At 39.4% G+C, this 26,577-nt stretch overlaps 1 protein-coding gene across 15 annotated transcripts in view; it reads right to left on the reverse strand.

Moving 5' to 3' along the window:
* The window catches only part of LOC131435913 (probable phospholipid-transporting ATPase IA), a 195,220-nt gene that overhangs the window by 137,025 nt on the left and 31,618 nt on the right, over nt 1-26,577 (reverse strand). For 13 of the 15 annotated variants that reach the window (XR_009230553.1, XR_009230551.1, XR_009230552.1 and 10 more), the window contains exon 2: nt 12,122-12,965. The exons of 1 other annotated variant lie outside the window; for it this stretch is intronic. Coding sequence is in view for 11 of the 14 variants with exons in the window: in XM_058604187.1 (XP_058460170.1) it covers nt 12,122-12,707 (586 nt within the window). In the remaining 3 variants the exon portion in view is untranslated. The remainder of the gene's footprint in view (nt 1-12,121; nt 12,966-26,577) is intronic. One more of the 15 variants, XM_058604185.1, reaches the window with a different exon arrangement.

Consider the following 26,577-nt stretch of genomic DNA (forward strand, 5'->3'; position numbering starts at 1 on the left):
GAGCTACTAAAACACGGGTAGCAAGCTGGATTGCTGCAATTACCGCGCGATCACTCTGTTGAACGCCACCTATAAGGTACTCTCCCAAATCCTATGCCGTCGACTTTCACCGATTGCAAACGAATTCGTGGGACAACACAAGGCAGGACTTATGGACGAACGCGCTACCACGGACCAAGTGTTCGCCATCCGGCAGGTGTTGCAAAAGTATCGCGAATACAATGTGCCCACACATCACTTATTCATCGATTTCAAATCAGCCTACGACACAATCGATCGAGATCAGCTCGTTCGAGTATCGGGGATAAATTCGAGTCCCTTCGAAACTCGCAGAGGGCTACGGCAAGGCTATTCAACATTGCATTGGAGGGTATGATAAGAAGAGCGAGGATAGACACGAGTGGCACGATTTTCAGAAAGTCCGTCCAGCTATTTGGTTTCGCTGATGATATTCACATTATAGCACGCAACTTGGAGAAGGTGGAAGATACGTACATCGGACTAAAAGCTGAGGCCGAGCGGATCGGACTAGACATCAATGTGTCGAAGACAAATCACACGAAAGGCAGGGGCTCGAGAGAAGATAATGTCAGCCACCCATTACGAGTTCTGATTGGCGATAATGACACCAGCAGAGAAATTCAGAGACGCATATTGTCAGGAAATCGTACTTACTTTGGACTGCGCAGGACGATTCGATCGAGCAAAATTCGCCGTCGAACGAAGTTCAGAACAATCAGGAATCAGAACAAATTGGCTCAAATAGCACGCTCCCCTTGATATTTGGACATTTGTGCCTTAGAATATCGGAGAACAACCCGGTTATAATGATCCTCGATAATGATCCGACCGGTATAAGAAGAAGAGGCGCGCAGCGGGCAAGATGGATCGATCAAGTTGAGGACGACCTGCGGACCCTTCGCAGCTACCGAGGCTGGCGGCGAACAGCTATGAATCGAGTCGAATGGAGACGCCTCCTGTATACAGCAGAGACCCGCTCGGCCTACGACTGAAAGAGTAAGAGTACATCAAATCCGTTTCGAAATTATCTATACTGTAAGAGTTTTCAAGGAATATCAAGAAACTAAAAAGCGCCAGCGGACTTCAGATCCACCTTAAACATCATTTTTGGTACCTAGACACTTCAATTTTATTGCTGAATCTCGTGAACCTAAAAACAAAAGCAAGCCCCTGAAGAAAACATCACGACTTAAGACAACTATTTCTAGTGCTTCTCAGCGTCTCTACCTGAAAACAAGCAGATATTTCGAGAGTATACGTCCAGCCAGCGACTGGCGGTGGTCAAATGGAGAGATAACTAAGTCCTCCCAAGTTCCTATCTCATGCCTCCCCGAGCGTCTATGATGACAGTTGGTCCATAGAACAGCGTCGACTAGGTGCTGTCGCCTTCTGCATTAGTAGCAGGGTGTGAAATGGCTTGTACAGTACTCCGACGAAGGAAGAGCATAACTTGCACTGCGATATCGACTGTTATATATTGTATCATAGCATATTATTTCATGTATTGTCGTCTTGTATTATATTTGCATTGCATTATATCATATTATATTGTATGATATTATAGTATATTGTTAGAATATATTGTATTATACTACATTATGTTATATTATATTATAATGTACTAGCAGACCCCTGCACACTTCGTAGCGCAATAATATTAGATTAGATGTAGAAAATCAAAACTACTCAATCAATTTTAATGATTATTGAGGAAAAATATCATTATTATGCTATGTGATAGTAGCCCCAACCTTTTTATATCGCGGACAACAGTACAAAATATATAAAACCGATGGTTTGCCGAAACGCAAATAGGCAGCGTACAATTTACCATAAAAAAAACTCTAAATTCACGCTACAGACTCATAACGATTGACGGTAACAGGAAAGTTAAACGGATGAGAAAATGACGTTCAAATTGAAATGACATAGCAGTAGGCATCATTGGAATGCGAAACCGTTTCTTCTTCTAATTTGCCATTCAAAATTGTTGTCTCGACAATATTTGCGATTAACTGTACTTTATTTTGTACTTTGTGTGCTGGTTTCTGTAATTTGTGTGTTTGTTCCTGTACTTTCTGTGCTTGTTTCAGAATTTGTTCCTGTACTTTCTGTACCTGCTCCAGTATTTGCTGTATTTGGTCCTGTAACTTCTGTACTTATATCTGTACCAACTGCACATTCTGTACCTTTTTCTGCACTCAATTGTGCCAGTACTTCCTATACTTGTTTCCCTCATTTCTGTACTTGGTTTTGCACTTTCTGCACTTGTTACTGTACCTTCTTTATTTTTCCTGAACATAGCTTCTGTACTTGTTCCTTTTTTTTGTACCTGTGGCTGTCCCTGTGAATTTCTCAAAAATTATCTTTGGATGAAAATTATTTCGAACACTCTTAAATTAGAATAATCGAACGACCCTCATGATTGCTCGAGATTAGTGAAGTAGAATGGTAGAGTGTTCTGTAAAAATGAATCATCTGACAATTGGTTTTGATTCGATCTCAACATTTTTTCTTAAATCAGGCACACACGTACACTTTGCACTTTAAAGCAGTTTTTTCCTGCTCTTAAAAATCCCAAATGATTCAAGCGAAATACAACCAGAATCAGTTTGACAACAGTTTTGTTGTTTGAGTTAACGGTCTTAATTTGAAGTGGCAGCACACCTCAATCCTGTTATCTCTGCATTGTGACAGCAATAATTATATCTATCAAGAAGATAAGATTCACATTCCTGGAATCTTAGGAAAACAACTAATCATAAAAAACGTTAATCACTTTCTTTTATTATAGTCGTTTTATAATTTGACTTCACGGCATTGAACCCAAATTAAAATATCGGAAAATGGAAACTTGCATACTGTTCATTTGGCGCCCTTACTTAATTGTGATAAAACAAACGCCATTACTTAATTGTTATTAAACATGTGATTCGAAATAAAGAAACAGGTGAATCAAGTAGGCTCAGTGAAATTTTTGCACAAATCAGCTCGTTTGGCGCCAAACGGTTTATTAATAATCTAGTATTCATTTTTGCTCTCCAGCGGTCAGCAACATTGCATAACTCGATACGCGCCAAACAATCATCGGAGATCTAGCATGTATTGAGTGGAAAATTTCCAATTCTAAACGAACCAATTTTCTAGTTTTTCCCTAGTTTCCCGAAGAATTTTCCTTATGTACTATAGCCTAAAACCTTCGCATAAACGTCACCTTTCGAACAAAAAAAATCATTTGAAGATCGGCGCACGCATACCAGAGAACATTAGCAACACACACTCGCTATTATTTTATATATATAGATGGGGACGGGTGTAGCGTGATGGGAGCGCCTGGGTTCGATTCCCAACCCCGCACATATGGTCAGAAAGATTTTCTGGTCCAGGCGAAAATGACCTAAGATATTAAAGCCTCTATAATTGAAACAAACAACAACAACATATATATATATATACATATATATATATATATATATATATATATATATATATATATATATATATATATATATATATATATATATATATATATATATATATATATATATATATATATATATATATATATATATATATATATATATATATATATATATATATATATATATATATATATATATATATATATATATATATATATATATATATATATATATATATATATATATATATATATATATATATATATATATATATATATATATATATATATATATATATATATATATATATAGATTATGCTCAATTATATCGACAACGGAGAGGGGCTGGTAGTGCATCAGAGTATCTTACAAGTGAATGACTGGATGATTGAATGGATTGCCAACCTGAGCCACGTGGGGGAAGTTTTGTGTTTCTCCTTGAAAGTCTGAAATGAGTAAGACGTACCCTTCTAACAAACAACCGATCAGGCGGACTTAAGCTGGTATAGCGAAATTCTTTATAATATGGCTGGATGTTCTTGGTGGAAGGCACCGGGTCCCCAAAACCCATTTTGGCCTTCTGAACAGCAGTTATATGATAGCTATCTGATAATCAAATTCGGATCTACTGTAAGTCTACCCGCATACACTGGTAATGCCTTGAACTGATGGTGGCTTCACACATACATACATAGGTCCAGCCAGCAATTGGAGAAATTTTTACAAGCATAACAAAACATGTACTATTCGATACATTTTAATTCATTGAAATAAAACCATTCTCACAATTCCTCGCGTGAACAAAACATTGGTTTTCGTTTCTAGAGCCATAGACGCCTCATTTTCTTATTCTTTCAGTTTTAAAATTAGGATTGTTGCCTTTTTGGGAGGACCCTGTCAATTCTTCGAATTATATTAATTAACTAGGCAAAATTAATCCCGAAACAGACTGCTAGTTTGAATGAGACATGAGAAGGACCAATTTCCAGATAGCCTGAATGACTGATTTAGCTTTAGTCTTTAGGCTGATTAGACAGAAATACAATCATTTGGATAAGTGGTCTTAAACACGGTTGATTAATTATTAGTTTTGAAAACGACTGTTAGCGATTCTAGTAGTCTTAAAGAGGATTGTTCGCATCTAGGCAGTCAGATTATTTTAACTAAATGGATTATTTTTAGGACTAAATTTCACTATAATTGAAATGATAGTGATGAAAAAGTTTTCCACACTCAAAATAAGTTTTTATTTAGGCGCATTAGCACAACTTTAAGTAAATGCCCAGATGAAAGTACAATAGAAATGTTTTCCGTGTACCAGTCGTAGTAGTCGATCCTAATGGTGAAGTAGACAACTCAGGCAGGTATTGAAAAAAACAATGGCATGCTATGACTCGACGGTAAGTATCTTGACGCATTTACCTTAAGCTCGTTTGTATTGTTGCAATTTGCATTTCTGTATTTCTTTTCGGAACTACCGGGGCACGACAAATAGATCGATTTGTGTGGCATGGTAATCCACTGGCTGTTGTTATGCATGTTCGAAGTGGATAATGCCACTCAATCGAACATGTCGGAGACATTGAATGGAATGCATTGAATTGGGGCATTCCGGAAAAAGAATTTCCTATGTAAATTGGAGTTATTTAATCGTTCGGAATTGTGCTTTTACCGTATCATTTGAACTGTCTGTTCGGTTGTGTGACTGTAATGACTGGAACCCATTTCAATTTCATAGTGCGAAATCAATTGCAATTAGGAAATTCAATTCGTCTGGTAGAAAATAAAACGAGTCCTGGCAACTCAACTGTGCCCCATTAGGATTGTATCTCTTATGTAAGAACACTCATTGCCGGCTGTCCACCTGCCGCCATTCAACCGGGATCCGTGCGATTTATTATTCATTGGATGCTCTCGCAAAAGGATTTTTTTCCCCACTTTTGCCTGTTGTTGTTGTTTATCTTATTTGATTGCGCTCGTTGCCACTACACTGTGGCAAAGTAAACAGTCAAGTATCCGGGAATCCTTTTTCTACACCCGGGGATAAGTAGTGTTGACACTTGACACAAACACCTGCCAGAGTGCTGGGTCACGGTCGAAGTGTGATGACCTTGACCGAACGCGTCGTGATTGGAGAAAGCATAAATTAATAATAGCGGTGAGGGTGAAGTGTGTAATTACGTTTTGTCACGAGAAGGTGCTTTTCGCAGATTTTCGGCAGATTGTTTTTCAGGTAAATGAACTTCCAGCGGGAAAAACTGGCCAGTGAATGTTATGGATTCGATAGTGTACTTCATGAAAATCGATTGAGACGTTATGTACTAGTTGAGATGTAAATTCTCGTACACCACATTTCGACGAAAGTGCTATTAGTTCGGTATTAATATGCAAGGTAAACACTGGATTGGCAGGCAAATGATCGTATGATATGAGGTGTACAACTTTGCTTCCGCAGTTTTTTTTTCCCAAAATTAAAAGCTTTATTGCGATGAAGTGCTTACAGATGTATTATTCAAAGTATTGTCCGTCGGTAGCGACAACATTCTCCCATCTTTCCGGCAATTTTCGGATCCCGTCTCGAAAAAAGGAGTCCTCTTTTGACGCTATCCATGAAGCAATCCATTTTTCCAACTCTTCGAAGGATTGAAAATGTTGATCAGCCAGGCCGTGTGCCATCGAACGGAATAAGTGGAAGTCAGAGGGGGCGACATCTGGGGAATACGGCGGGTGGGATAAGACTTCCCATTTCAGCGTTTCCAGGTACTTTTTTACCACTTTTGCGACGTGAGGCCGAGCATTGCCGTGTTGGAGGATGACTTTGTCATGTCGCTCTTGATGTTGTGACCGCTTTTCTTTTAACGCGCGACTAAGGCCGTTCTGTTGCGTTCGGTAGCGATCTCCTGTGATGGTTTCACCCGGCTTTAAGAGCTCATCCCACCAAATACAAATCATAACCTTGGCGCCGTGAATATTCGGTTTTGCCTTCGACGAAGTAGCATGTCCTGGCTTTCCTCATGATTTCCTGCGTTTAGGATTATCGTATCGAGCCCACTTTTCATCATCATCATTGCGATTCGATGTAAAAACCCCTTACGATTTTGTCTTTGAAGCTGTTGCTCACATACAAATAGACGGCGCTCTGTGTCCCTCGGTTTCAACTCGCACGACACCCAGTTTCCTTCTTTCTGAATCATGTCAAGGGCCTTGAGACGTTTTGAAATGGCTTGCTGACTCACTCCTAACGATTCGGCAAGCTCTTCTTGGGTTTGGCACGAATCTTCATCAAACAATGCTTCTAGTTGTTCATCTTTGAAGATTTTTTTCTTCCATCACCATGTTTGTCTTCGACATCGAAATCACCATTTTTAAAACGTTGAAACCACTCCCGACACGTTCTTTTACTCAGAGCAGCCTCACCGTAAGTTTCTGAGAACATTCGATGTGTTTCAGCTGCATTTTTTTTCGAATTGTAACAGAAAAAATAAAACTTCCCGCAAATGGCGAGAACTGGGCCGAAAAAATGAGTTTTTTTGCGATCTTTCACAATTATTTGAAAAAATAATTCGATGGCATGATTTTTTTTTTCAAATAAACCTTCTGCTGGATACAAGGATCACATTCGGACACATTTTTGGAAAACCTTTTCACACTTTTCATGGAAAATGAACGAATTTCATATAACCGATTTCGTTGAAATTTTTAAATTCGTTTATTTTCTATGAAAATCGTGAAAAGGTTTTCCAAAAATGTGTCCGAATGTGATCCTTGTAGCCATCATAAGGTTTATTTGAAAAAAAAAGTTATATCATCGCATTATTTTTCCAGATAGTTGTGAGGGATCACAAAAACACTCATTTTTCAGAACTATTTTTGATAAGACTCGGAAAATTCTCCGAATTTTTCAGCCCTTTTTGCTCTGCAGATAAGATAAGATAAGAGCTTATCAAAGGTCTGTATGTTTTTGGTTTTGACGAAATTTTCAAAATTTCTATCAAATCTTCCTAAAACCACCCGCGCGCATGGTACTTGGACGATGAGCTTACGACTAACTTAAAACTAGAATCGTATCATAGATACTGTCGTATCATGGTCTAGGATTTTTGTGAAATCCAGCAATAAACTGGCGATCGGAAGTGGTCTGTGAATTGAATAATGCGTGAGTCTTCCAGATGGCGTTGGTAAATATATTCTGGCCGCATCCTTCGGTCCGTGTGGGTCTGCGGGAAACACCCCTAGGCTACAAAGGCCCGGCGGGCATGCTGGTCTTCGACTGGAGCGGTTTTCCGTGGGCGGTGATGGTGATGTTACGGAAGAGAATGAAAAAGAAAGTAAATATTGTGGAAACGGGGTAAAAAGGGGATGTGGGAACAAAATGTCTGAAAACGACAGAGATCTAATTAGTTGCATCGAGATGGTGAAGAGACAAGGAAGGGGGAACGAAAAAGTTAGTGACAAAAAAAGAGCTTGTTAGTTCCAATGAAGATGGTCGACAGGACGAGGGGCCGATAGAATCGGGCGGATGTTAGTGTCGAACCTTTGGGTGGTGATTATACTTTCTGAGCGAAGTATAACATATTACACTTGTAGGTTAATGTGTTTGAGGTACTGGTATTTAAGAAGCATATATAAAATATCCCGACTCGCCAACACATCCCGAACCGGAACCTCAGGCGGTCTACCTCTGGCTCTAAGGGATTCCAGTAGCTTCGACTTGACGTCGCGATACTCTACGCACGATCACACGACATGCTCGATGTCCTGATAACCGTCGCCACAGGTGCAAAGACCGCTTTTCGCAAGCCCAACACGCCGGAGATGTGCGTTGAAAGAGTAGTGATTTGACATGAGCCGCGACATAACACGACTGAAATCGCGACTCACGCTCATCCCCCTGAACCAAGGTTTCGTCGATACCCTAGGGATAATGGAATGTAGCCATCGTCCTAGTTGCTCCATGAAGTTTGCCTACTTTCGAGAGTTTTCTGACGAGAGATACTGAAAAATTCATTGAAGCAGATTGGTCTTTCATAAATATCACCTTCCAATGCGCCCACTTTAGCCAATGAGTCTGCCTTTTCATTTCCCGGAATGGAACAAAACGAAGGGACCCAAACTAACGAGATTGAATAAGACCGTTCATATAAAGTTCGCAAGTGTTCCCGTATTTTCCCCAGGAAATATGGGGGATACTTTCCTGGCTTCATTGCCCGGAGAGCTTCTATTGAGCTTAGACTGTCCGTGACAATGAAGTAATGGTCTTTGGGCAAGGTTTCAATGATCTCGAGGGTGTACTGAATAGCAGCTAATTCTGCGACGTAAACTGAAGCCGGATCACTGAGTTTGTACGAAGCGGTGATGTTCTGATTAAAAATGCCGAAGTCTGTTGACTCGTTGACGTTTGATCCGTCAGTGTCAAACACCTTTTCACAGTTGACTGTTCTAAATTTATTATAAAAGATATTAGGGGCCACTCGAGGGCGTACATGATCCGGAATTGCACGAATCTCTTCTCTCATGGATGTGTCGAAAAACACAGTAGAATCAGAAGTTTCCAAGAAATGAGCACGGTTGGAAACAAACGAAGAAGGATTAATATTCTGAGCCATGTATTCAAAATACAAGCCCATAAAACGGGTCTGAGAATTAAGCTCGACAATCCTAGTATCGATTTTTCAACGGTAAAACGCCCGCGAGCACTTCGAGACTCATCGTATGAGTCTCCTGCATGCAACCAAAGGCAATACGCAAACAACGATACTGAAATCTTTCCAGTTCAATGAAATGGGTGTTCGCGGCGGATCGGAAGCAGAAGCATCCATATTCCATTACGGACAACATCGTTGTTTGGTACAGCCTGATCAGGTCTCCTGAGTGGGCACCCCACCAAGTTCAGGTTATTGTGCGAAGAAAATTGATTATCTGCTGGCATTTTTGTTTCAGATACCTAATGTGACATCCCCAGGTGCCTTTGGAATCAAACCAGACCTCGAAATATTTAAATGTGAAGACCTGAGCTATGGTTTCAACCCCTAGTTGAAGCTGTAATTGTGCTGGTTCTAGCTTACTTGAACATACAACTAGCTCGGTTTTCTCCGTAGAGAACCCGATATCCATTTGAAGAGCCCATGTCGATAAGCTGTCGAGGGTATCTTGTAATGGTCCTTGGAGATCGGCAGCTTTGGGTCCTATAATAGACACAACGCTGTCGTCGGCAAGTTGTCTTAGCGTGCAAGATGTGTTGATACATTCATCAATTTTATTTACGTCAAAGTTGTATAAAAGGGCTTAAGCATGAGCCCTGAGGAAGACCCATGTAACTGAATCGTATTGTCGACAAATCACCATGCACGAAGTACATGTGTTTCTCGCACAATAGATTATACAAAAAGTTATTCAAAATTGGTGAAAGACCATGCTGATGCAACTTCTCAGATAGGATGTTTATGGAAACTGAGTGAAAAGCCCCCTTGATGTCTAGGAAAACTGACGCCATTTGTTCTTTACGAGCAAATGCCATTTGAATTTCTGTTGATAGCAACGCAAGACAATCGTTCGTTCCTTTGCCCCTGCGGAAACCAAATTGTGTATCTGAAAACAAACCGTTAGTCTCAACCCAATTGTCTAGATGAAACAGAATCATTTTTTCGAACAATTTCCGGATACAGGAAAGCACAGCAATCGGCCGATACGAATTGTGGTCGGATGCTGATTTTAGTGGTTTTTGAATGGCGATAACTTTCACTTGTCTCCAGTCATGTGGGACAATATTACCCTCAAGAAAGTTGTTGAATAAATGCAGCAAGCGCCTTTTGGCGGGGTCAGGCAGATTCTTCAATAAGTTGAATTTGATTCTGTCTAGCCCCGGACCTTTATTGTTACATGACAATAGTGCAAGTGCGAACTCTACCATCGAAAAGGGTGTTTCGTTCCTTCTAATCCGGAACAGATCACTCACTTTTCTCAACGATGGTTTGACCGATTTCAACGAACTTAGATTCAACTGAAAGGTATCACAATCCTATACGGAATTCCTGAATTTCATCCGGATCCGACTTCCGGTTCAGAAGTTTTAGAGTGAAGTGTGATAAATATTGTACACCGTCACTTAAAGTAGCGAAGCAAGAACCGTAAAAAATGTTGTAAACTGGACTCAAAAACGTTATTCCCAATCTTAGGGTCAAACGAAAGATCTTATGGTCCTACCAAAAATTACTGCATCTTTTCGGATTCAACAAAAATTTAAACTGTCGTTTAGAGTACGATGGCAAAATCGTATAAAAACTTCAAAATTTGAATAAAAACTAGTAGAGTTTGAACGTCATGTTAGTTAGTGGCCATACGAACCGACTTCGATTGTACCGGTTCTCGGGTTCCGTGAGTGATTTCCGGTTTGGTGAAAATGAGCACTTTTTCAATACTTCCGGAACCAGGAACGATGATCTCGTGTACTCAAAGTCAACGTTTTTAGTCATAAATTTACCATACCTGACTAACTGAAAAATTCTACGCCTATTTGAATGTATTCGGCTTGATGTTATCGTGTCATGTATAAAAACACGCTTCCGAAAATGAAATTTGTATGCTTATCAGCCTGTAATACCGAAACCGGAAGTGGTATCCAGATAAAGTTTGGTAGTGTAGTGTTGTGTTGTAAAAATTGAATGAGCGGTCTCTGAGAAAATTGATTGCACTTTTTTAGTTCATTTTGCACGTTATTCCCGAACCGGAGGTCGGATCCAGATGACATTTTTTGTACATTTTATCCCGTTATTTCTGAATCGGAAGCTCGATTCCGGTAAAAATCAATAGCAACCTATGGGACCAAGAGACTTTTCAATTGAATCTAAGTTTTCGAATATCGATCCAAACATCTCCGAGAAAATCGAGTGCACATTCTTGTTACATACACACATACATACAGACATTCTACATGACGCAATATTTTCATTGCAGATTTAGACGAAACGGGAAACTACCAGGCGTTCTTCGAATTTTAATTTCTTAGGTACTGATAGATGCTAACATTCACCAAGCGAGACACGACCAATTGCGATGACAATAAATATGCAATAATTCAACGATTTTGTAACATAACTCTAGCTCTGATGTTCATTATTTTGGATGGCGCTATCCGGTTATGTCTCTGAAATTACCCATCCACTTTTTCTTCGATAGCACTACCAACTAACTGTCTTTCACTTGTTCAAATTAAATTTGCATGGAGTCCTTAAAAATAGACACACTTAGCTCTTAGCAAACCTAATCCCTAAAGCAAGCTGGTGCTTCGAAGTGATCATGTATGTGTATGTGTGTATGTGCGAAGCCACCATCAGTTCAATGCATTACCAGTGTATGCGGGTACATCCGAACTTGAATGTCATCATAGAAACACGGGGAAGGCATGAGATAGGAACTTGTGAGAACTTAGTTATCTCACCATTTGACGACCAGCTCCGAAGTGATTATGCAAGTAGTACCTATTTTATATGATATAAATTTTTCTCATGACAAAACGGTCCTTACTTTTCGAGTATGTTTCGCAGTTCAAAAATAATTCAATTGTAAAACCGTCATTTCAACCGATTATGTGTGAAACAATTCAACAGGTATACAATTGGGCACTTTTAATTGACTGCATTGGTCAAACAATAGATGTTCCATGCAAATTCGAAACTCACCTGCATACTCCTTGCACTTCCGTCGCAGGAACGACGATTTCAAACACCGGGGCCTTTCCACAGTGGCATTCATTTCGATGTGCGTCGAGCTGCGTTTCTTTCCGGTTGCTGAGCTGTGCGACTTCATCGAGGCAGAAGTGGACCGATCGCCGCGGTTGCTCTGCGATAGCTCCGAGGAGCGTCGTGAGCGTGACTTTCCTCCTGCGCTGGCATTGTTGGCGAGGAAGAACGAATTCCGGTGATTGTTGGTCAACACACGGGATGATTCGAACGTGGATGCATTGGCTGCGGTTCCGCTTTCCGTCCCGTCCGTCCGGCTAAAGATGGTGTAGATCTCCTGCGGACAAAGGATGTTCGGTACTGGTGACGCGACGGGGGTCGTTTCGTCGGCAAACAGCAGACTACTGCAGCGATTGCTCGAGGTGTTGTTGATACTGAGAGTCGGCCGGGAAGCCGAACTGGGCAGGTGTGCAGAATTCGGTGGCGAAAGGCCGGGGGAAGTGGACCCTCCGAGCGAAGTCCGTTGCGGTGGGGGTGTATTCGGTAACGGAGAGATCGGTGACAAACTGTTTGCACTTTTCCTCATATTGCTCCGATTGGCTTGACGTTGAATGTGGCACAAATTTTCGAAGGACTTTGACACAAATTTCGTTAATCACTTTCCGTATTGATTATGTGGTGGACAGCACAATATCGTGAGCCCCACAGCAGTAACATTAGCATAATCCTTACATGACAGTTTACTATTCCGGCGTATGAACCGAAGCACAACAAAATTTTCACTTTCCATGTTGCAGATTAATAAGTTCTGAAACATCAACCGACGGATTTAAAGTGTTCGCAGCTTTAATGTATGTTTGTTATAGAAATGCGCAAAAACAAATTTGAAAATCATAACATAAACAAACACAAAGGAACGTTTTTTTTGCATAGCTCACGGCTTCGGAGGACGGTGATTCGAGTAAAAGCAAGAAGTGTACAGAAATGATTGAATCAGCGTTCAGTGCGGGTGGTCTCCCATGGGCACATTGGATTTTCCAGCTTGGATCGGGTGGAGCGGGTCGTATTTCCTACACGCCTCCGGTTTGTTCGGTCTAATGTCTAGTGAGACAGCAGCAAGCATAATTTTACCATTACAAATTAAATTTTCATTTTACAGCAGCACCCGAATCCGAAGTGCCGTCGAACCACGGGGGAGAATACTTGCATTGCCTATGAAGTACCAATGTCATTGACAAAATGGTATGGAGAAAATCGGAAATATTTGTATGCCGAAACACGTTCACCAAAGCAACTTTGACCTAGGCTTCCTAACGTGTGGACGGTACAACGGTCCGGCCGAAGAAAGGGGGGGAGCAGAGGCGGTTGGACTGCATACAGTATCCGGGGAAAAGTGTAGTAGAGCGAAAATAAAAATAATGATTATACAATAATGCTAACGATTTTCCTTCGCGCGATGTAGCGAAATGGCGGTGGCTGCCATAAAAAAAAATAATGGTGAGATGAGACTTGCCTTTTGTCACCATAAAATCAAGGCCGGCCACATTTGGATTTCATGCATGTGCTGCAATAATGCTTTTTATAAAGTATTGCATTTAGTAGTATGTTTTGAGGGAGTGAATCTAGATGATTCTAGTGTGCGCATATGAATTCGTCCGCTGTTTTGTGTTCATATTTATATACCTTTACCTTTTGGTAATTAAACGGTTATTTTTAATTGCTACGTGGATATTGTCTCATAATTTGCTATTGAATTTTATCCGGATCCGACCTCTGGTTCCAGAGTAATGGGTGCAAGAAATTAAAAAAAATGTATTCGATTGCTCAACATATTTTTATGAGCGTAGCGATCAATGGAAGGTTTTTAAGTCCCATAGTCTGCTATTCGATTTCTAGTTTGGAAGTAATGGGGTAAAATGTTAAATAACATTTGAAAACGTTTGCACGAATTTCTCGTTCTCAGAGACTACTGAACTTATGTCGTTTTCGCTTGAAAAAACTGAAACTGACCCAGGGTAGTTTCATCAAACAAACATTTTTTACGAAACTGTGTTGTTTTCGCACTTAGCAACGGGGGTTTGAACAAACCTGATATAAAATCCAGGTTCGAAACTGACTCGATTTCCAGTTCAACAACGTTAAAACTAGGTTCGAAACTGGCTTTAAACAAACGGTTTGACAGCAGTTAGAGTGGAAACTGGGTTAGGTTTGGCATCAAGCGAAAACGACATTAGATTCAAATGAAAGGTGATTTCGGTTACGGAATGACGGGACAAAATATGCATAACTGTGTATGCAATTGCACTCGAGTTTCTCTGAAATCACTGGACTGAATATAAGATGCTCAAATTCATATAAAACTTTCATATATTCATATAAAAGCCTGCCATTGAATTATATCCAGATCTGACCTACGGTTCCAGAGAAACAAGATAACATAGGTAAAAAAAACCTTATTTAATCCACCTGGTGGTTTATATTTTATTTTCAAAAATACTACTTGTATTCTGTCAATAATTTTCTTTGAATTTTTTTTTTTTTTAATACAATTAGGAAATTTCTTTGGGTATAAACTAACATTACCTTTTCATTTTGTAAACAGTTATGTCAAGTTAATAAGGATTTTTCTATATTTTGTATCGTGGCACAAAATGACCTGGATGAAATTTAACACCAACTTTTGAGACTAAGTTTCAACTTTCATATGAGACTAAGTTTGTGAAAATCGATCAAATCATCTCTGAGAAAATTGAAATTTGAGCACTATTTTCGGTACTTCCGGAACCGGGAACTGGGAACCGGTATATTCGACGTCGAGAAAATTGAGTGAAATTTTCTGCCGCACACACACACACATTTGCTAATCCTGACGAACTGATTCGAATGGCATATGGTATATTCTTCCGTCAATTATTGCTATAAGCAGCTCAAATCAATGTAACACATGGATCAATAAGTCCCGAGACTAAAGCAGAGATGGCGCTCGTAGTAAACCAGTAACCACGTCTTTCTAGAGTACTAACCTTTGCTTGAAACGGGTCAAAATTTTAAGTCGATCCGACCACAAACAGCTGAGTTATCGGTAAAGAGTTGGAGTAAAGTCGTTTTGTAGTTTGTTTAGAAAATGGAAAAAACCGAGTTTCGTATTTTGATAAAACATTGTTTTTTAATGGGTAAAAACACCGTGCAAGCGAAATAAGGGATTGAAAAATGTTATCCGGACTCTTGTCCATCAAAAGCAACGATTTGTCGGTGGTTCGCCGAGTTTAAACGTGGTCATACCGACACAAATGACGCGGAACGCTCGGGTAGACCTGTGGAAGCCGTTACACCCGAAAATGTGAGTGAAGTGACAAAAATTATAATGAAAGATCGTAAAGTGAAGCTCCGTGAGATTGCTGAGATGACACAGATATCATATGGAAGTGTATTTACTATCCTTCATGAAAAATTGAGCATGAAAAAGGTTTTTTCCAAGTGGGTGCCGCGATTGCTGCAATGCACCCTGCCACAAGTCGATGAAAACAATGGCGAAATTGAACGAATCGGGCTTTGATCTGCTTCCCCACCCCCCATACTAGCCAGATTTAGCCCACAGTGACTACTGGCTCTTTGCTGATCTTAAAAAATGCACCAGGGAGAGAGATTTGGCTCAAATGAGGAGGTCATCGCTGAAACTGAAGCTTATTTTGAAGCGAAAGATACATTTTTTTATAAACATGGTATTGAAAAATTGGAAAAACGTTGGAACCATTGTATCACTCTAAAAGGTGATTATGTTGATGAATAAAAAAAAAATTTTTGCAAAAAAAATGTTGTTTCCATTGTTAGTCTCGGGACTTATTGATCCATGTGTTAATTATGAAATTGCTAGGGATTTGAAAATACTGCATCTTTATAATCCATGCGGTACATAGCCTATTTGGTGCTTAGAAACAATTGCATGAATCAGTATAAAAATCGTGTTACTTTGAAAACATTGCTTTATCACACAGCGCTGAAAACTCCTACTACTAGTTAAGGAGGAAAAGTAGCTTACACAAAAATATCGATATCTCCGATAAAAATGGACAGACTTTAACAATCTATGGTTTGTTGGATAGCTATTGCTGTGTGAAATGTTAGTCTCAAAAAATATTATGTTTACAAGATGGGTAATTTCGAACTAGAATGGATGAGTAGTTGACGGAAAACGATGTTCGAAATGGTTCGGAAATCCAAGATGGCGACTCCCGGTTTGTCGATATTTCTTAAAAACCTTTACAATGTGTGTATTTTCGGAAAAGGATTGATGAGTAGATGACGGAAAACGATGTTTGAAGTGGTTAGTTACGGTTTTAAATTTCGACATTCTAAAAATTAATATTGAGTCGAAAAGGTTCCTTCATCAGGAAGATGAGATTGCCATACTGAAGAGGTGTACATTGTTTCATCCGATTCGGAGAAAGTCGATCCTGCCAGTTTGTCTGCTATTTATTTCTGGAATTGCTCATAAATGTTAGAAATTCAGTGTCATGTGGTTGTTTAACTGACTCTTACCACTTGAGCCAAATAATATCTCTTTTTATCAATGGCTTACAAAATGTTAAATCATATTCCGACGGGCCAGTTGACATGAGATTTTGACAAGTTTAAATAAAAACAAATGTGTCGTGATGAGAGTAACAGTACTTTTTTCGACTTTATCACGTACACTAAAACAACTGAAATTATAAGTGTAACACTGAAAATAAAAAAAAAGGAGAACACGGTCATTGATTTGAAACCAAATTTTAATGATTGTGGTTGCTTCCAGATATTAGATTAAGACTTCCAGTTGTTCAATAAAATATTGAAAGCATACAATATAACTAACAGTATAAAATTATTGAAGCTGTTCAGACGTCTACTTGTTATGGTCATTTCGAAAATATAGTACAATATTCAAACAATAATGATTAGCAGGAAACACCTTTGTCAGAAGCATAACTTTTTTTAAAACGATATATAATCATATCGTAATGATCGTCAAAGAATACCGATACAACTGAACTCGCCATTTTGATTTTTGAAGCGCTTTCAAACATAATTTCCCGATATATACTCATCAAACCCGTCCCGAAAATACCCATATTGTAAATGTTTTTAACCAATATCGACAACCCGGAAGTCGCCATCTTGGATTTCCGAACCACTTCAAACATCGTTTTCCGTCATCTACTCATCAATCCCGTTCCGAAAATACCCACATTGTAAAGGTTTTTAAGGAATATCGACAAACCGGAAGTCGCCATCTTGGATTTCCGAACCACTTCAAACATCGTTTTCCGTCATCTACTCATCAATCCCGTTCCGAAAATACCCACATTGTAAAGGTTTTTAAGGTATATCGACAAACCGGAAGTCGCCATCTTGGATTTCCGAACCACTTCAAACATCGTTTTCCGCCATCTACTCATCAATCCCGTTCCGAAAATACCCGTATTGTAAGGGTTTTTAAGGAATATCGACAAACCGGAAGTCTCCATCTTGGATTTCCGAAAACGAAACAGTTCAAACATCGTTTTCCGTCATCTACTCATCAATCCCGTTCCGAAAATACCCACATTGTAAAGGTTTTTATGGAATATCGACAAACCGGAAGTCTCTTGGATTTCCGAACCAGTTCAAACATCGTTTTCCGTCATCTACTCATCAATCCCGTTCCGAAAATACCCACATTGTAAAGGTTTTTAAGGAATATCGATAAACCGGAAGTCGCCATCTTGGATTTCCGAACCACTTCAAACATTGTTTTCCGTCATCTACTCATCAATCCCGTTCCGAAAATACCCATATTGTAAGGGTTTTTAAGCAATATCGATAACCCGGATGTCGCCATCTTGGATTTCCGAACCACTTCAAACATCGTTTTCCGTCATCTACTCATCAATGTCGTTCCGGAAATACCCTCATATTGTTGTTATTTCCATGTAGCCAGAAATTGTTTTCATTTGATGCTAAAACCTTTTTTACGAAGTTGATTCGTAAAAAAAGTTTACGTTATTTGGGATTTGGTTCGTAAAAAAAGATTACGTTTTTTGAGATGTGGTTCGTAAAAAAAGTTGCGTAAAAAGAGGTAACGTAAAAAAAGTGTTCGTAAACGGAGGTTTGGGTGTACTGCGGCCCATTACAAACTTATTTGCCAGATTTCGTTATTAATTTTGCTTTTATGAGGTTTGATTGACACTCAGTTCGTTTGAGTGAACTCTCGAATGCGAAATCAAATCCGGAATAAAGAGAACAGGTTATTTTGTGCGGCATTCATTAAAAACGTAATATTTCAATTATAATTTAAAATGATTAATTAAATTTTAATTGATCTTTTCCTTTGTAACGTGTTATTCTTTGTTTTTTTTTTAAATATTCGAATGTATAGCATTTGGGACACTGGACGACGTCAAAAAATCAAAATTAAAGGAATCGTGCCATTTGATTTCAGCCATATTTGATATATTTGATTTTTGTATAACAAATGGCTTGACTTCCGAATCTATCAATGAAAGCCGCGATCCATCAATGTAAGGCGCGGCACATGGAAAGAAATCCAGTACTGCTGTCATGATTAAAACAATCATGAAACCAGTTATTTGAACTTCTCATGAAGTCATGATAATCGTTCATGATTTTATTATCAAAAGGACTAAAATCATGAGCAATAAGTCTTCTCCCATGAAAACTAATCAAAATGCTAGAAAATGCGTCGGAGACAGCTGAAAAATGCCAATGAAACCAACATCGATGGTTAAAGCGTTTGGGAAAACTGTGTTCATTCGATTTGAAGAAATTTATGATTTCATAACTAGTGTTTATAGAACAGCGGTGTTGTGATAGAATTAACCTTGTTAAAGATGAAAAAGATTTGGTGACAAATTAGAAAACGTTTACTGGTTTGGTGTTACAAAAATAAAACAATGCACACACATTTGTACTCCTGTACAGAGATATTGAAATTAAAAAGATTTCTAATAACGAAATTCTATAATTAATCATTTTCTTTAAATCCATGTTAATGAATGATCGTAATGTGTCAATGTTAAAAGAAAAATGTCCATCTTCTTTCATGATTTAATAAAAAAAAAACAATTCCTTTGGCCCGAAAAATTAAAACAAATATTCCAATGCATACAAGCTCTACGCGCAGACTTAGACATAAGCGCACATTAACATATAGTTGATAACAGTTAAAAATACATTTTTTTATAACCTGGGCTGGAAAAGCAAGATTAAAAAATCGTCCAATCGAGATCACTGCCAAAGAAGATCACTTGTGGTTTTTCCCAATAAAGATCACTACTGATCTGATCTTTTTAAGATCAGTTGATCAGTGATCTTCAAATCACATCAATTAAAATTGGTACTGATCTTTCGTTACACAAAATCGGTAGTGATTTTGAGCTAAAATTATTGATTCATGAAAGATCAATCATTGGATGATTCGATCAGCTTTGATCTTTTTGGAAGAGAATCAAATACATATGATCAAGTTCAGACATGAGTGCCGATTGATCTAAGTCTGAAATCGTTGATCTCCCGCTGAGGGGTGTGAAAATTTGTGATAAGAGTAATCCTACAGGAAATTATAACTAAGGGTAACACGTGTCAATGAGACTTTCAAAATGATAGAAAATTGTTAATTTTGTATCTTTGGGGAATACTCTTTAACACCAGAGACGGGAAAAACATCGGGTTCGATACGGCACGGCTTATGTAGTTTCAACATATGTTCTCGTTTGATGCACCCCGTGTTCGAATTCACAGCCGATAAAACGCAATAAAATGCTATTTGACATGAATTTAATTTATAGGAGTATCAGGAGAGAAGGGGTTTCACAGCACGCACTGCGTTTGAATGGCGCGTTTGATTACCGTAGCAAAACTTGGACTCCTGTTAGTTCTGTTTATGATATTCAAATAATAAATTAAATTAATCAGCTGCATAACATGCTTTTTGATTGTTATTATTAATTATTATTAATCACAGCATATATGTTATTAGCTGTATTACAATTCTTACAGCCGGCGCCGCAATTTGTTTTTCAATACGGTTGAAAACTCGTGTTTTCAAAAGCAACCTTCGGTATCGGTTACCGTTTTCATTCCCGCGTGTACGAAATCGCTTTCCTTAACTTTATCAACACATGCACGTACCAGTGTGAATTATAATCCACCTCTGCTTACCACCTATCATTAGATTCCAAAAAATTAGAAAATTGCAATTCCCAGCAGTTGATGTATCCAAGCTAAAATAAATTGACTAAAATTATCAGTTCATAACTTTAGTTCAACTGTTTGAAGGTATTATGTTTCAATACTCATATTAGATAAATTTATAAATTTCGCTAATATTCTCGCCCCTCCATGAACTTTTGCTGATTAAAAACGTTTTTCTACACAGTTCGAAAAAATCTTGTGATTTTACAAGATTGTGGGATCTGAAAGTTACATGGCTTGAAATGCAATGAAATAAAAAACAAAAGATCGATAGCAACAGTGCGCGACTTGAACCGAGAAACATTAGATCGCAAAGCACGGGAATCGATCGACTGAGCCACAGAAGCACATATCTGCTTTATGAATAATTGATACATTTAAACCCCTACAGAAGCACTTGGTAGCCAAGTGCAGATTACACCCGGAGCCTGTAAAATTCTGTGCGAATGGAATATTGCATCATTTGACAATTAAGTAGTTATGAATTGTATCGTTTGTAGAATTATGTCACATGTTAAATTCATAATCTTTACTGATATCGACTTGACATGATCATGATCACACACAAAAACAAAATAACTTAGAGATCAGATCATTTGTGATGAAATCAATAGTGATTTTGTTTGTACAACGTCAGTTTATAGTTTATATTGTATATATATAGTTTATATAGTATACGATATTTATTTCATGTATCTGAACATACCGAACTTTTTTCAAATAGATTGCAATTGTCTTGCAATGTCTAAAACAACTAAAACCGATTTGTTTTTTAACTAACAGAATTTTGTTTCAATAACAACACCAGTTATTTCAACTAAAATATTTGACAGCATTTTTTTTCAACCAATTAAATTAGTTGTTTCAACCATCGTTTCTGCTAATCGAAAAACAAAAATGACAGTTTAGTTAAAACAACAACCGATTAGTTGTGCCAAATTTTACCCAATCGAATTCAGAAAATCAACTAATATTCTGGTAGAAATGGGCTCGCGGGTGGTTTTGCGTGACAACAATTTTCTACCTGTACACCACTTTGAACTTTCAGATTAACCAACCATGTTATGTGACGGATTGCTTAATAGATTAATGGAAAGACAAAAAGCAGGCAAAGAATTACAACAACTATAAAAATGTGAGGTACTTAATTCTGAAAAATATTCATTTAAATATTTAGAAATTGCTTGGTACACAGAAAGAAAAGATGAAACTTACACGACATGTAAACCGATAGTACTATGAAATAGACATCAGTTGAAACGAAAATCTGATTTAAAGCCATGATTGATGTAAAATTACATTAAAATTTATTTAGTTTTTAATTGAACAAGACTGTATATCCATTCCTTTCGTGACCGTCGTATCGATCGGATGGTAGTTTGCATTAGAGCAGCTGTGCGTTAATCCACTCTAATCCGTTTCAAGGTCATTTAATATCAAATCTTTTGTATTCGCGAGCTTGTGCAGTAGATCAATACAGTATAAACAATAAATACAGTTAGACAGTGCCGGGTGCTATTGTGTTAAAACAATACGAACAGTGAACGGACGTTTAGTGTGGTGCCGTGAACCGGTGCTGTGTGCATATTAATTCTCAGAGGCCGTTGTAACTAACGCTTGGCCTCAGCGGCCGAGTTGCTACGGATCATTAGCTAAGTATTATTTTTTTTTTCTCCTTCGTGTCCCTTTATCGTCTTATATTTTGACTCCCCCTATAATTTGCGCGGAACCTCAACCGCGCTATGGCAAGTCCATTAAATTCTCCCCTGCCCCCCGAAGATAAAATGGAAACAGATTCTAAATCTGCTCCAAATAGTAAGACTCACCGGGTTAAACAGTATCCCGAAGAGCCTTCACCCTCGGCCGGCCTTTATGTGGTTTATTTTCGGACCAAAGAGAAGAATAAACCGCTTAATATTTTGAAAATATCTAATGACTTGACGTCGAAATATCCAACATTGAAATTTATCTCAAAAATTCGTCCCGATAAGCTCAGGGTCTCGTTGACCAGTCTGAAACATGCTAATGAGATCGCTCGAAACGATCACTTTACGCGGGACTACCGCGTTTATATACCAGCTCGCGAAGTCGAGATAGACGGAGTGATCACGGATCCAAGTCTGACATGCGAGGACATTCTCAAACATGGGGTCGGATGTTTTAAAGATCCCTTGCTTAAGAATGTCAAGATACTGGACTGCAAACGTTTGCATTCAGTATCGATCGCCGCGGATGGGACAAAGTCTTATCCCCACTCGGACTGGTATCGGGTGACCTTCTCCGGCTCGGCTTTGCCGAAATTCGTTCTCCTGGACAGGGTTCGTCTACCTGTACGACTTTTCGTACCACGGGTAATGAATTGCACTAGTTGTCAACAACTAGGACACACAGCTTCCCATTGTGGAAATCGGCCCCGCTGCTCGAAGTGTGGAGAGAGTCATGCGGATGGCGTTTGCGACAGAGACATTGAAAAGTGTCTTTACTGTGGGGCGGCCCCGCATGACCTCACAGCATGTTCTGCGTATAAATTGCGTGGAGATCATTTGAAACGATCTCTCAAGCAACGATCAAACCGCTCGTTCGCAGAAATGCTGAAAATCGCCACACCACCTGAACAGAACCCCTACACCTGTTTGTCTGCGGACGATTGCGACTCTGACGATCCTCAAGAAGGTACATCTTCAACTGTCCCTCGTAGTTTTAGGAAGAGGAAAAATATATCATCTCCTAAACTCCCTAGAAAGGCTTCGAAGATATCTCTTGAAGGCCCTCCAAAAGTAACAGCAGAAGGAAGTGTTGGTAAAAAAAACGAAAAGAAGAAGCCAAAAGCTCCTAGTTCCGGAGACTTGAAATCGGAGAAAGAATATCCAACACTTCCGGGGACACCCAAAACCCCGAAAGTCCCCAAGGAACCAGAAAACACATCAAGTGCTGGACTTGTAAAATTCAGTGACATTGTGGACTTTATATTTTCCGTCTTCAACATTTCTGACCCCCTAAAAGGTATTTTGATGACTTTCCTGCCAAAAGTTAAAATGTTTCTGATGCAGCTGACTGCAAAATGGCCCCTCCTCTCAGCAATCGTTTCCTTCGATGGCTAATTTTTCGAACGAGGTCAAGGATTCGATCACTGTTTTACAGTGGAACTGTAGAAGTATCATCCCGAAAATAGATCCTTTTAAATACTTAGTAAATAATCTGAAATGTGACGCATTTGCATTGTGCGAAACTTGGTTAACTTCTGATGTATCACTAAACTTCCACGATTTTAACATTATTCGCCTGGATCGAGATAATCCCAACGGAGGAGTACTTTTGGGGATAAAAAAGTGCTATTCCTTCTTTCGAAATCACCTCCCCTCGATATCAGGTATTGAAGTTGTCGCATGTCATGTCACAATTAAAGGCAAGGACCTTTGTATTACTTCCATCTATATTCCCCCTAGAGCCTCAGTTGGGTACCACTGGCTCAGCAGTATCATGCAACTTCTTCCCGCACCGACGTTAGTTTTAGGAGACTTTAACTCTCACGGTGCGGGATGGGGTTGTCTTCATGATGATAACAGATCAGCTATGATCCATGATATTTGCGACAACTTCAATATGACAATCTTGAATACGGGAGAAATGACACGAATTCCCGCACCACCAGCAAGACCAAGTGCGCTGGACTTATCCCTTTGCTCGACATCGCTACGGTTGGATTGCACGTGGAAGGTAATCCCTGATCCCCACGGTAGCGATCATCTGCCTATCGTAATTTCAATCGCCAGCGGATTAAGACCATCGGAAACAATCAATGTTTTGTATGACCTCACACGAAATATTGATTGGAAATGCTACGCAATATCGATATCTGAGAAACTAGAAACAACACAAGAACTTCCCCCGGAGGAAGAGTATACGTTTATGGCTGGCTTGATTCTCGACACTGCGATTCAAGCTCAGACGAAACGTGTACCCGGCGCGAATACCAACATTCGTCCTCCCAACCCGTGGTGGGACAAAGAGTGCTCATCACTGAACGCGGAAAGATCTTTAGCATTCAAAAAGTTCAGAAAATATGGAACTCCTGATAATTATAGAAATTACGCAGCACTAGATAAGCAAATGAAGAACTTAGTTAAAGCAAAGAAACTAGGTTACTGGCGACGGTTTGTTGACGGATTAACAAAAGAAACATCGATGAGCACTCTTTGGAACACAGCCCGACGAATGCGCAACCAAAACACAACGAACGAAAGCGAGGAATATTCTAACCGCTGGATATTCGATTTCGCTAAAAAAGTATGTCCTGATTCTGTTCTGGAACAGAAGATATCCCGCGCCGCGACTTCGAATACAAACGAAACACCGTTTTCGATGGTAGAGTTCTCACTTGCGCTCTTGTCGTGTAACAATAAAGCCCCGGGGTTAGACAGAATTAAATTCAACTTGTTGAAAAATCTTCCTGACTCTGCCAAAAGGCGCTTGCTGAATTTATTTAACAAGTTCCTCGAGGGTAATATTGTTCCACACGACTGGAGACAAGTGAGAGTTATCGCCATTCAAAAACCTGGGAAACCAGCTTCCGATCACAATTCGTATCGGCCGATTGCTATGCTTTCCTGTATCCGGAAGTTGTTCGAAAAAATGATTCTCTTCCGTCTAGACAATTGGGTCGAGACTAATGGTTTACTTTCAGATACACAATTCGGCTTCCGCAGGGGTAAAGGAACGAACGATTGTCTTGCGTTGCTCTCAACCGAAATTCAAATGGCATTTGCTCGTAAAGAACAAATGGCATCAGTATTTCTAGATATCAAGGGGGCTTTTGATTCAGTTTCTATAAATATCATATCTAAGAAGCTGCACCAGCATGGTCTTTCGCCGGTTTTGAACACCTTTTTATATAATCTATTGTCCGAAAAACACATGTATTTTGCACATGGTGATTTGTCGACAATACGATTCAGTTACATGGGTCTTCCTCAGGGCTCATGCTTAAGCCCCCTTTTATACAATTTTTACGTAAACAACATTGATGAATGTATCAACACATCTTGCACACTAAGACAACTTGCCGACGACAGCGTTGTGTCCATTATAGGACCCAAAGCTGCCGATCTCCAAGGACCATTACAAGATACCCTCGACAACTTGTCGAAGTGGGCTCTTCAAATGGGTATCGAGTTCTCTACGAAGAAAACTGAGCTGGTCGTATTTTCAAGAAAGCGAGAACCAGCACAATTACAGCTTCAACTAGGGGGTGAAACCATAGCTCAGGTCTTCACATTTAAATATCTCGGGGTCTGGTTCGACTCCAAAGGCACCTGGGGATGTCACATTAGGTATCTGAAACAAAAATGCCAGCAGAGAATCAATTTTCTTCGCACAATAACCGGAACTTGGTGGGGTGCCCACCCAGGAGATCTGATCAGGCTGTACCAAACAACGATATTGTCCGTAATGGAATATGGATGCTTCTGCTTCCGATCCGCCGCAAACACCCATTTCATTAAACTGGAAAGAATTCAGTATCGTTGTTTGCGTATTGCCTTAGGTTGCATGCAGTCGACTCATACGATGAGTCTCGAAGTGCTCGCGGGCGTCCTACCGTTGAAAAATCGATTACATGGCTCAGAATATTAATCCTTCTTCGTTTGTTTTCAACCGTGCTCATTTCTTGGATACTTCTGATTCTACTGTGTTTTTCGACACATCCATGAGAGAAGAAATTCGTGGAATCCCGGATCACGTACGCCCTCAAGTGGCCCCAAATATTTTTTATAATAAATTCAGAACAGTCAACTGTGAAAAGATGTTTTACACTGACGGATCAAACATCAACAGGTCCACAGGCTTCGGAATCTTCAATCAGAACATCACCGCTTCGTACAAACTCAGTGATCCGGCTTCAGTCTACGTCGCAGAATTAGCTGCTATTCAGTACACCCTTGAGATCATTGAAACCTTGCCCAAAGACCATTACTTCATTGCCACGGACAGTCTAAGTTCAATAGAAGCTCTCCGCACAGTGAAGCCAGGAAAGTATCCCCCATATTTCCTGGGGAAAATACGGGAACACCTGCGAACTTTATCTGAACGGTCTTATTTAATATCGTTAGTCTGGGTCCCTTCGCATTGTTCCATTCCGGGCAATGAAAAGGCAGACTCATTGGCTAAGGTGGGCGCATTAGAAGGTGATATTTACGAAAGACCAATCTGCTTCAATGAATTTTTCA

Source organism: Malaya genurostris, chromosome 3, assembly GCF_030247185.1.
Source record: "Malaya genurostris strain Urasoe2022 chromosome 3, Malgen_1.1, whole genome shotgun sequence".
Taxonomy (NCBI): Eukaryota; Metazoa; Arthropoda; class Insecta; order Diptera; family Culicidae; genus Malaya; species Malaya genurostris.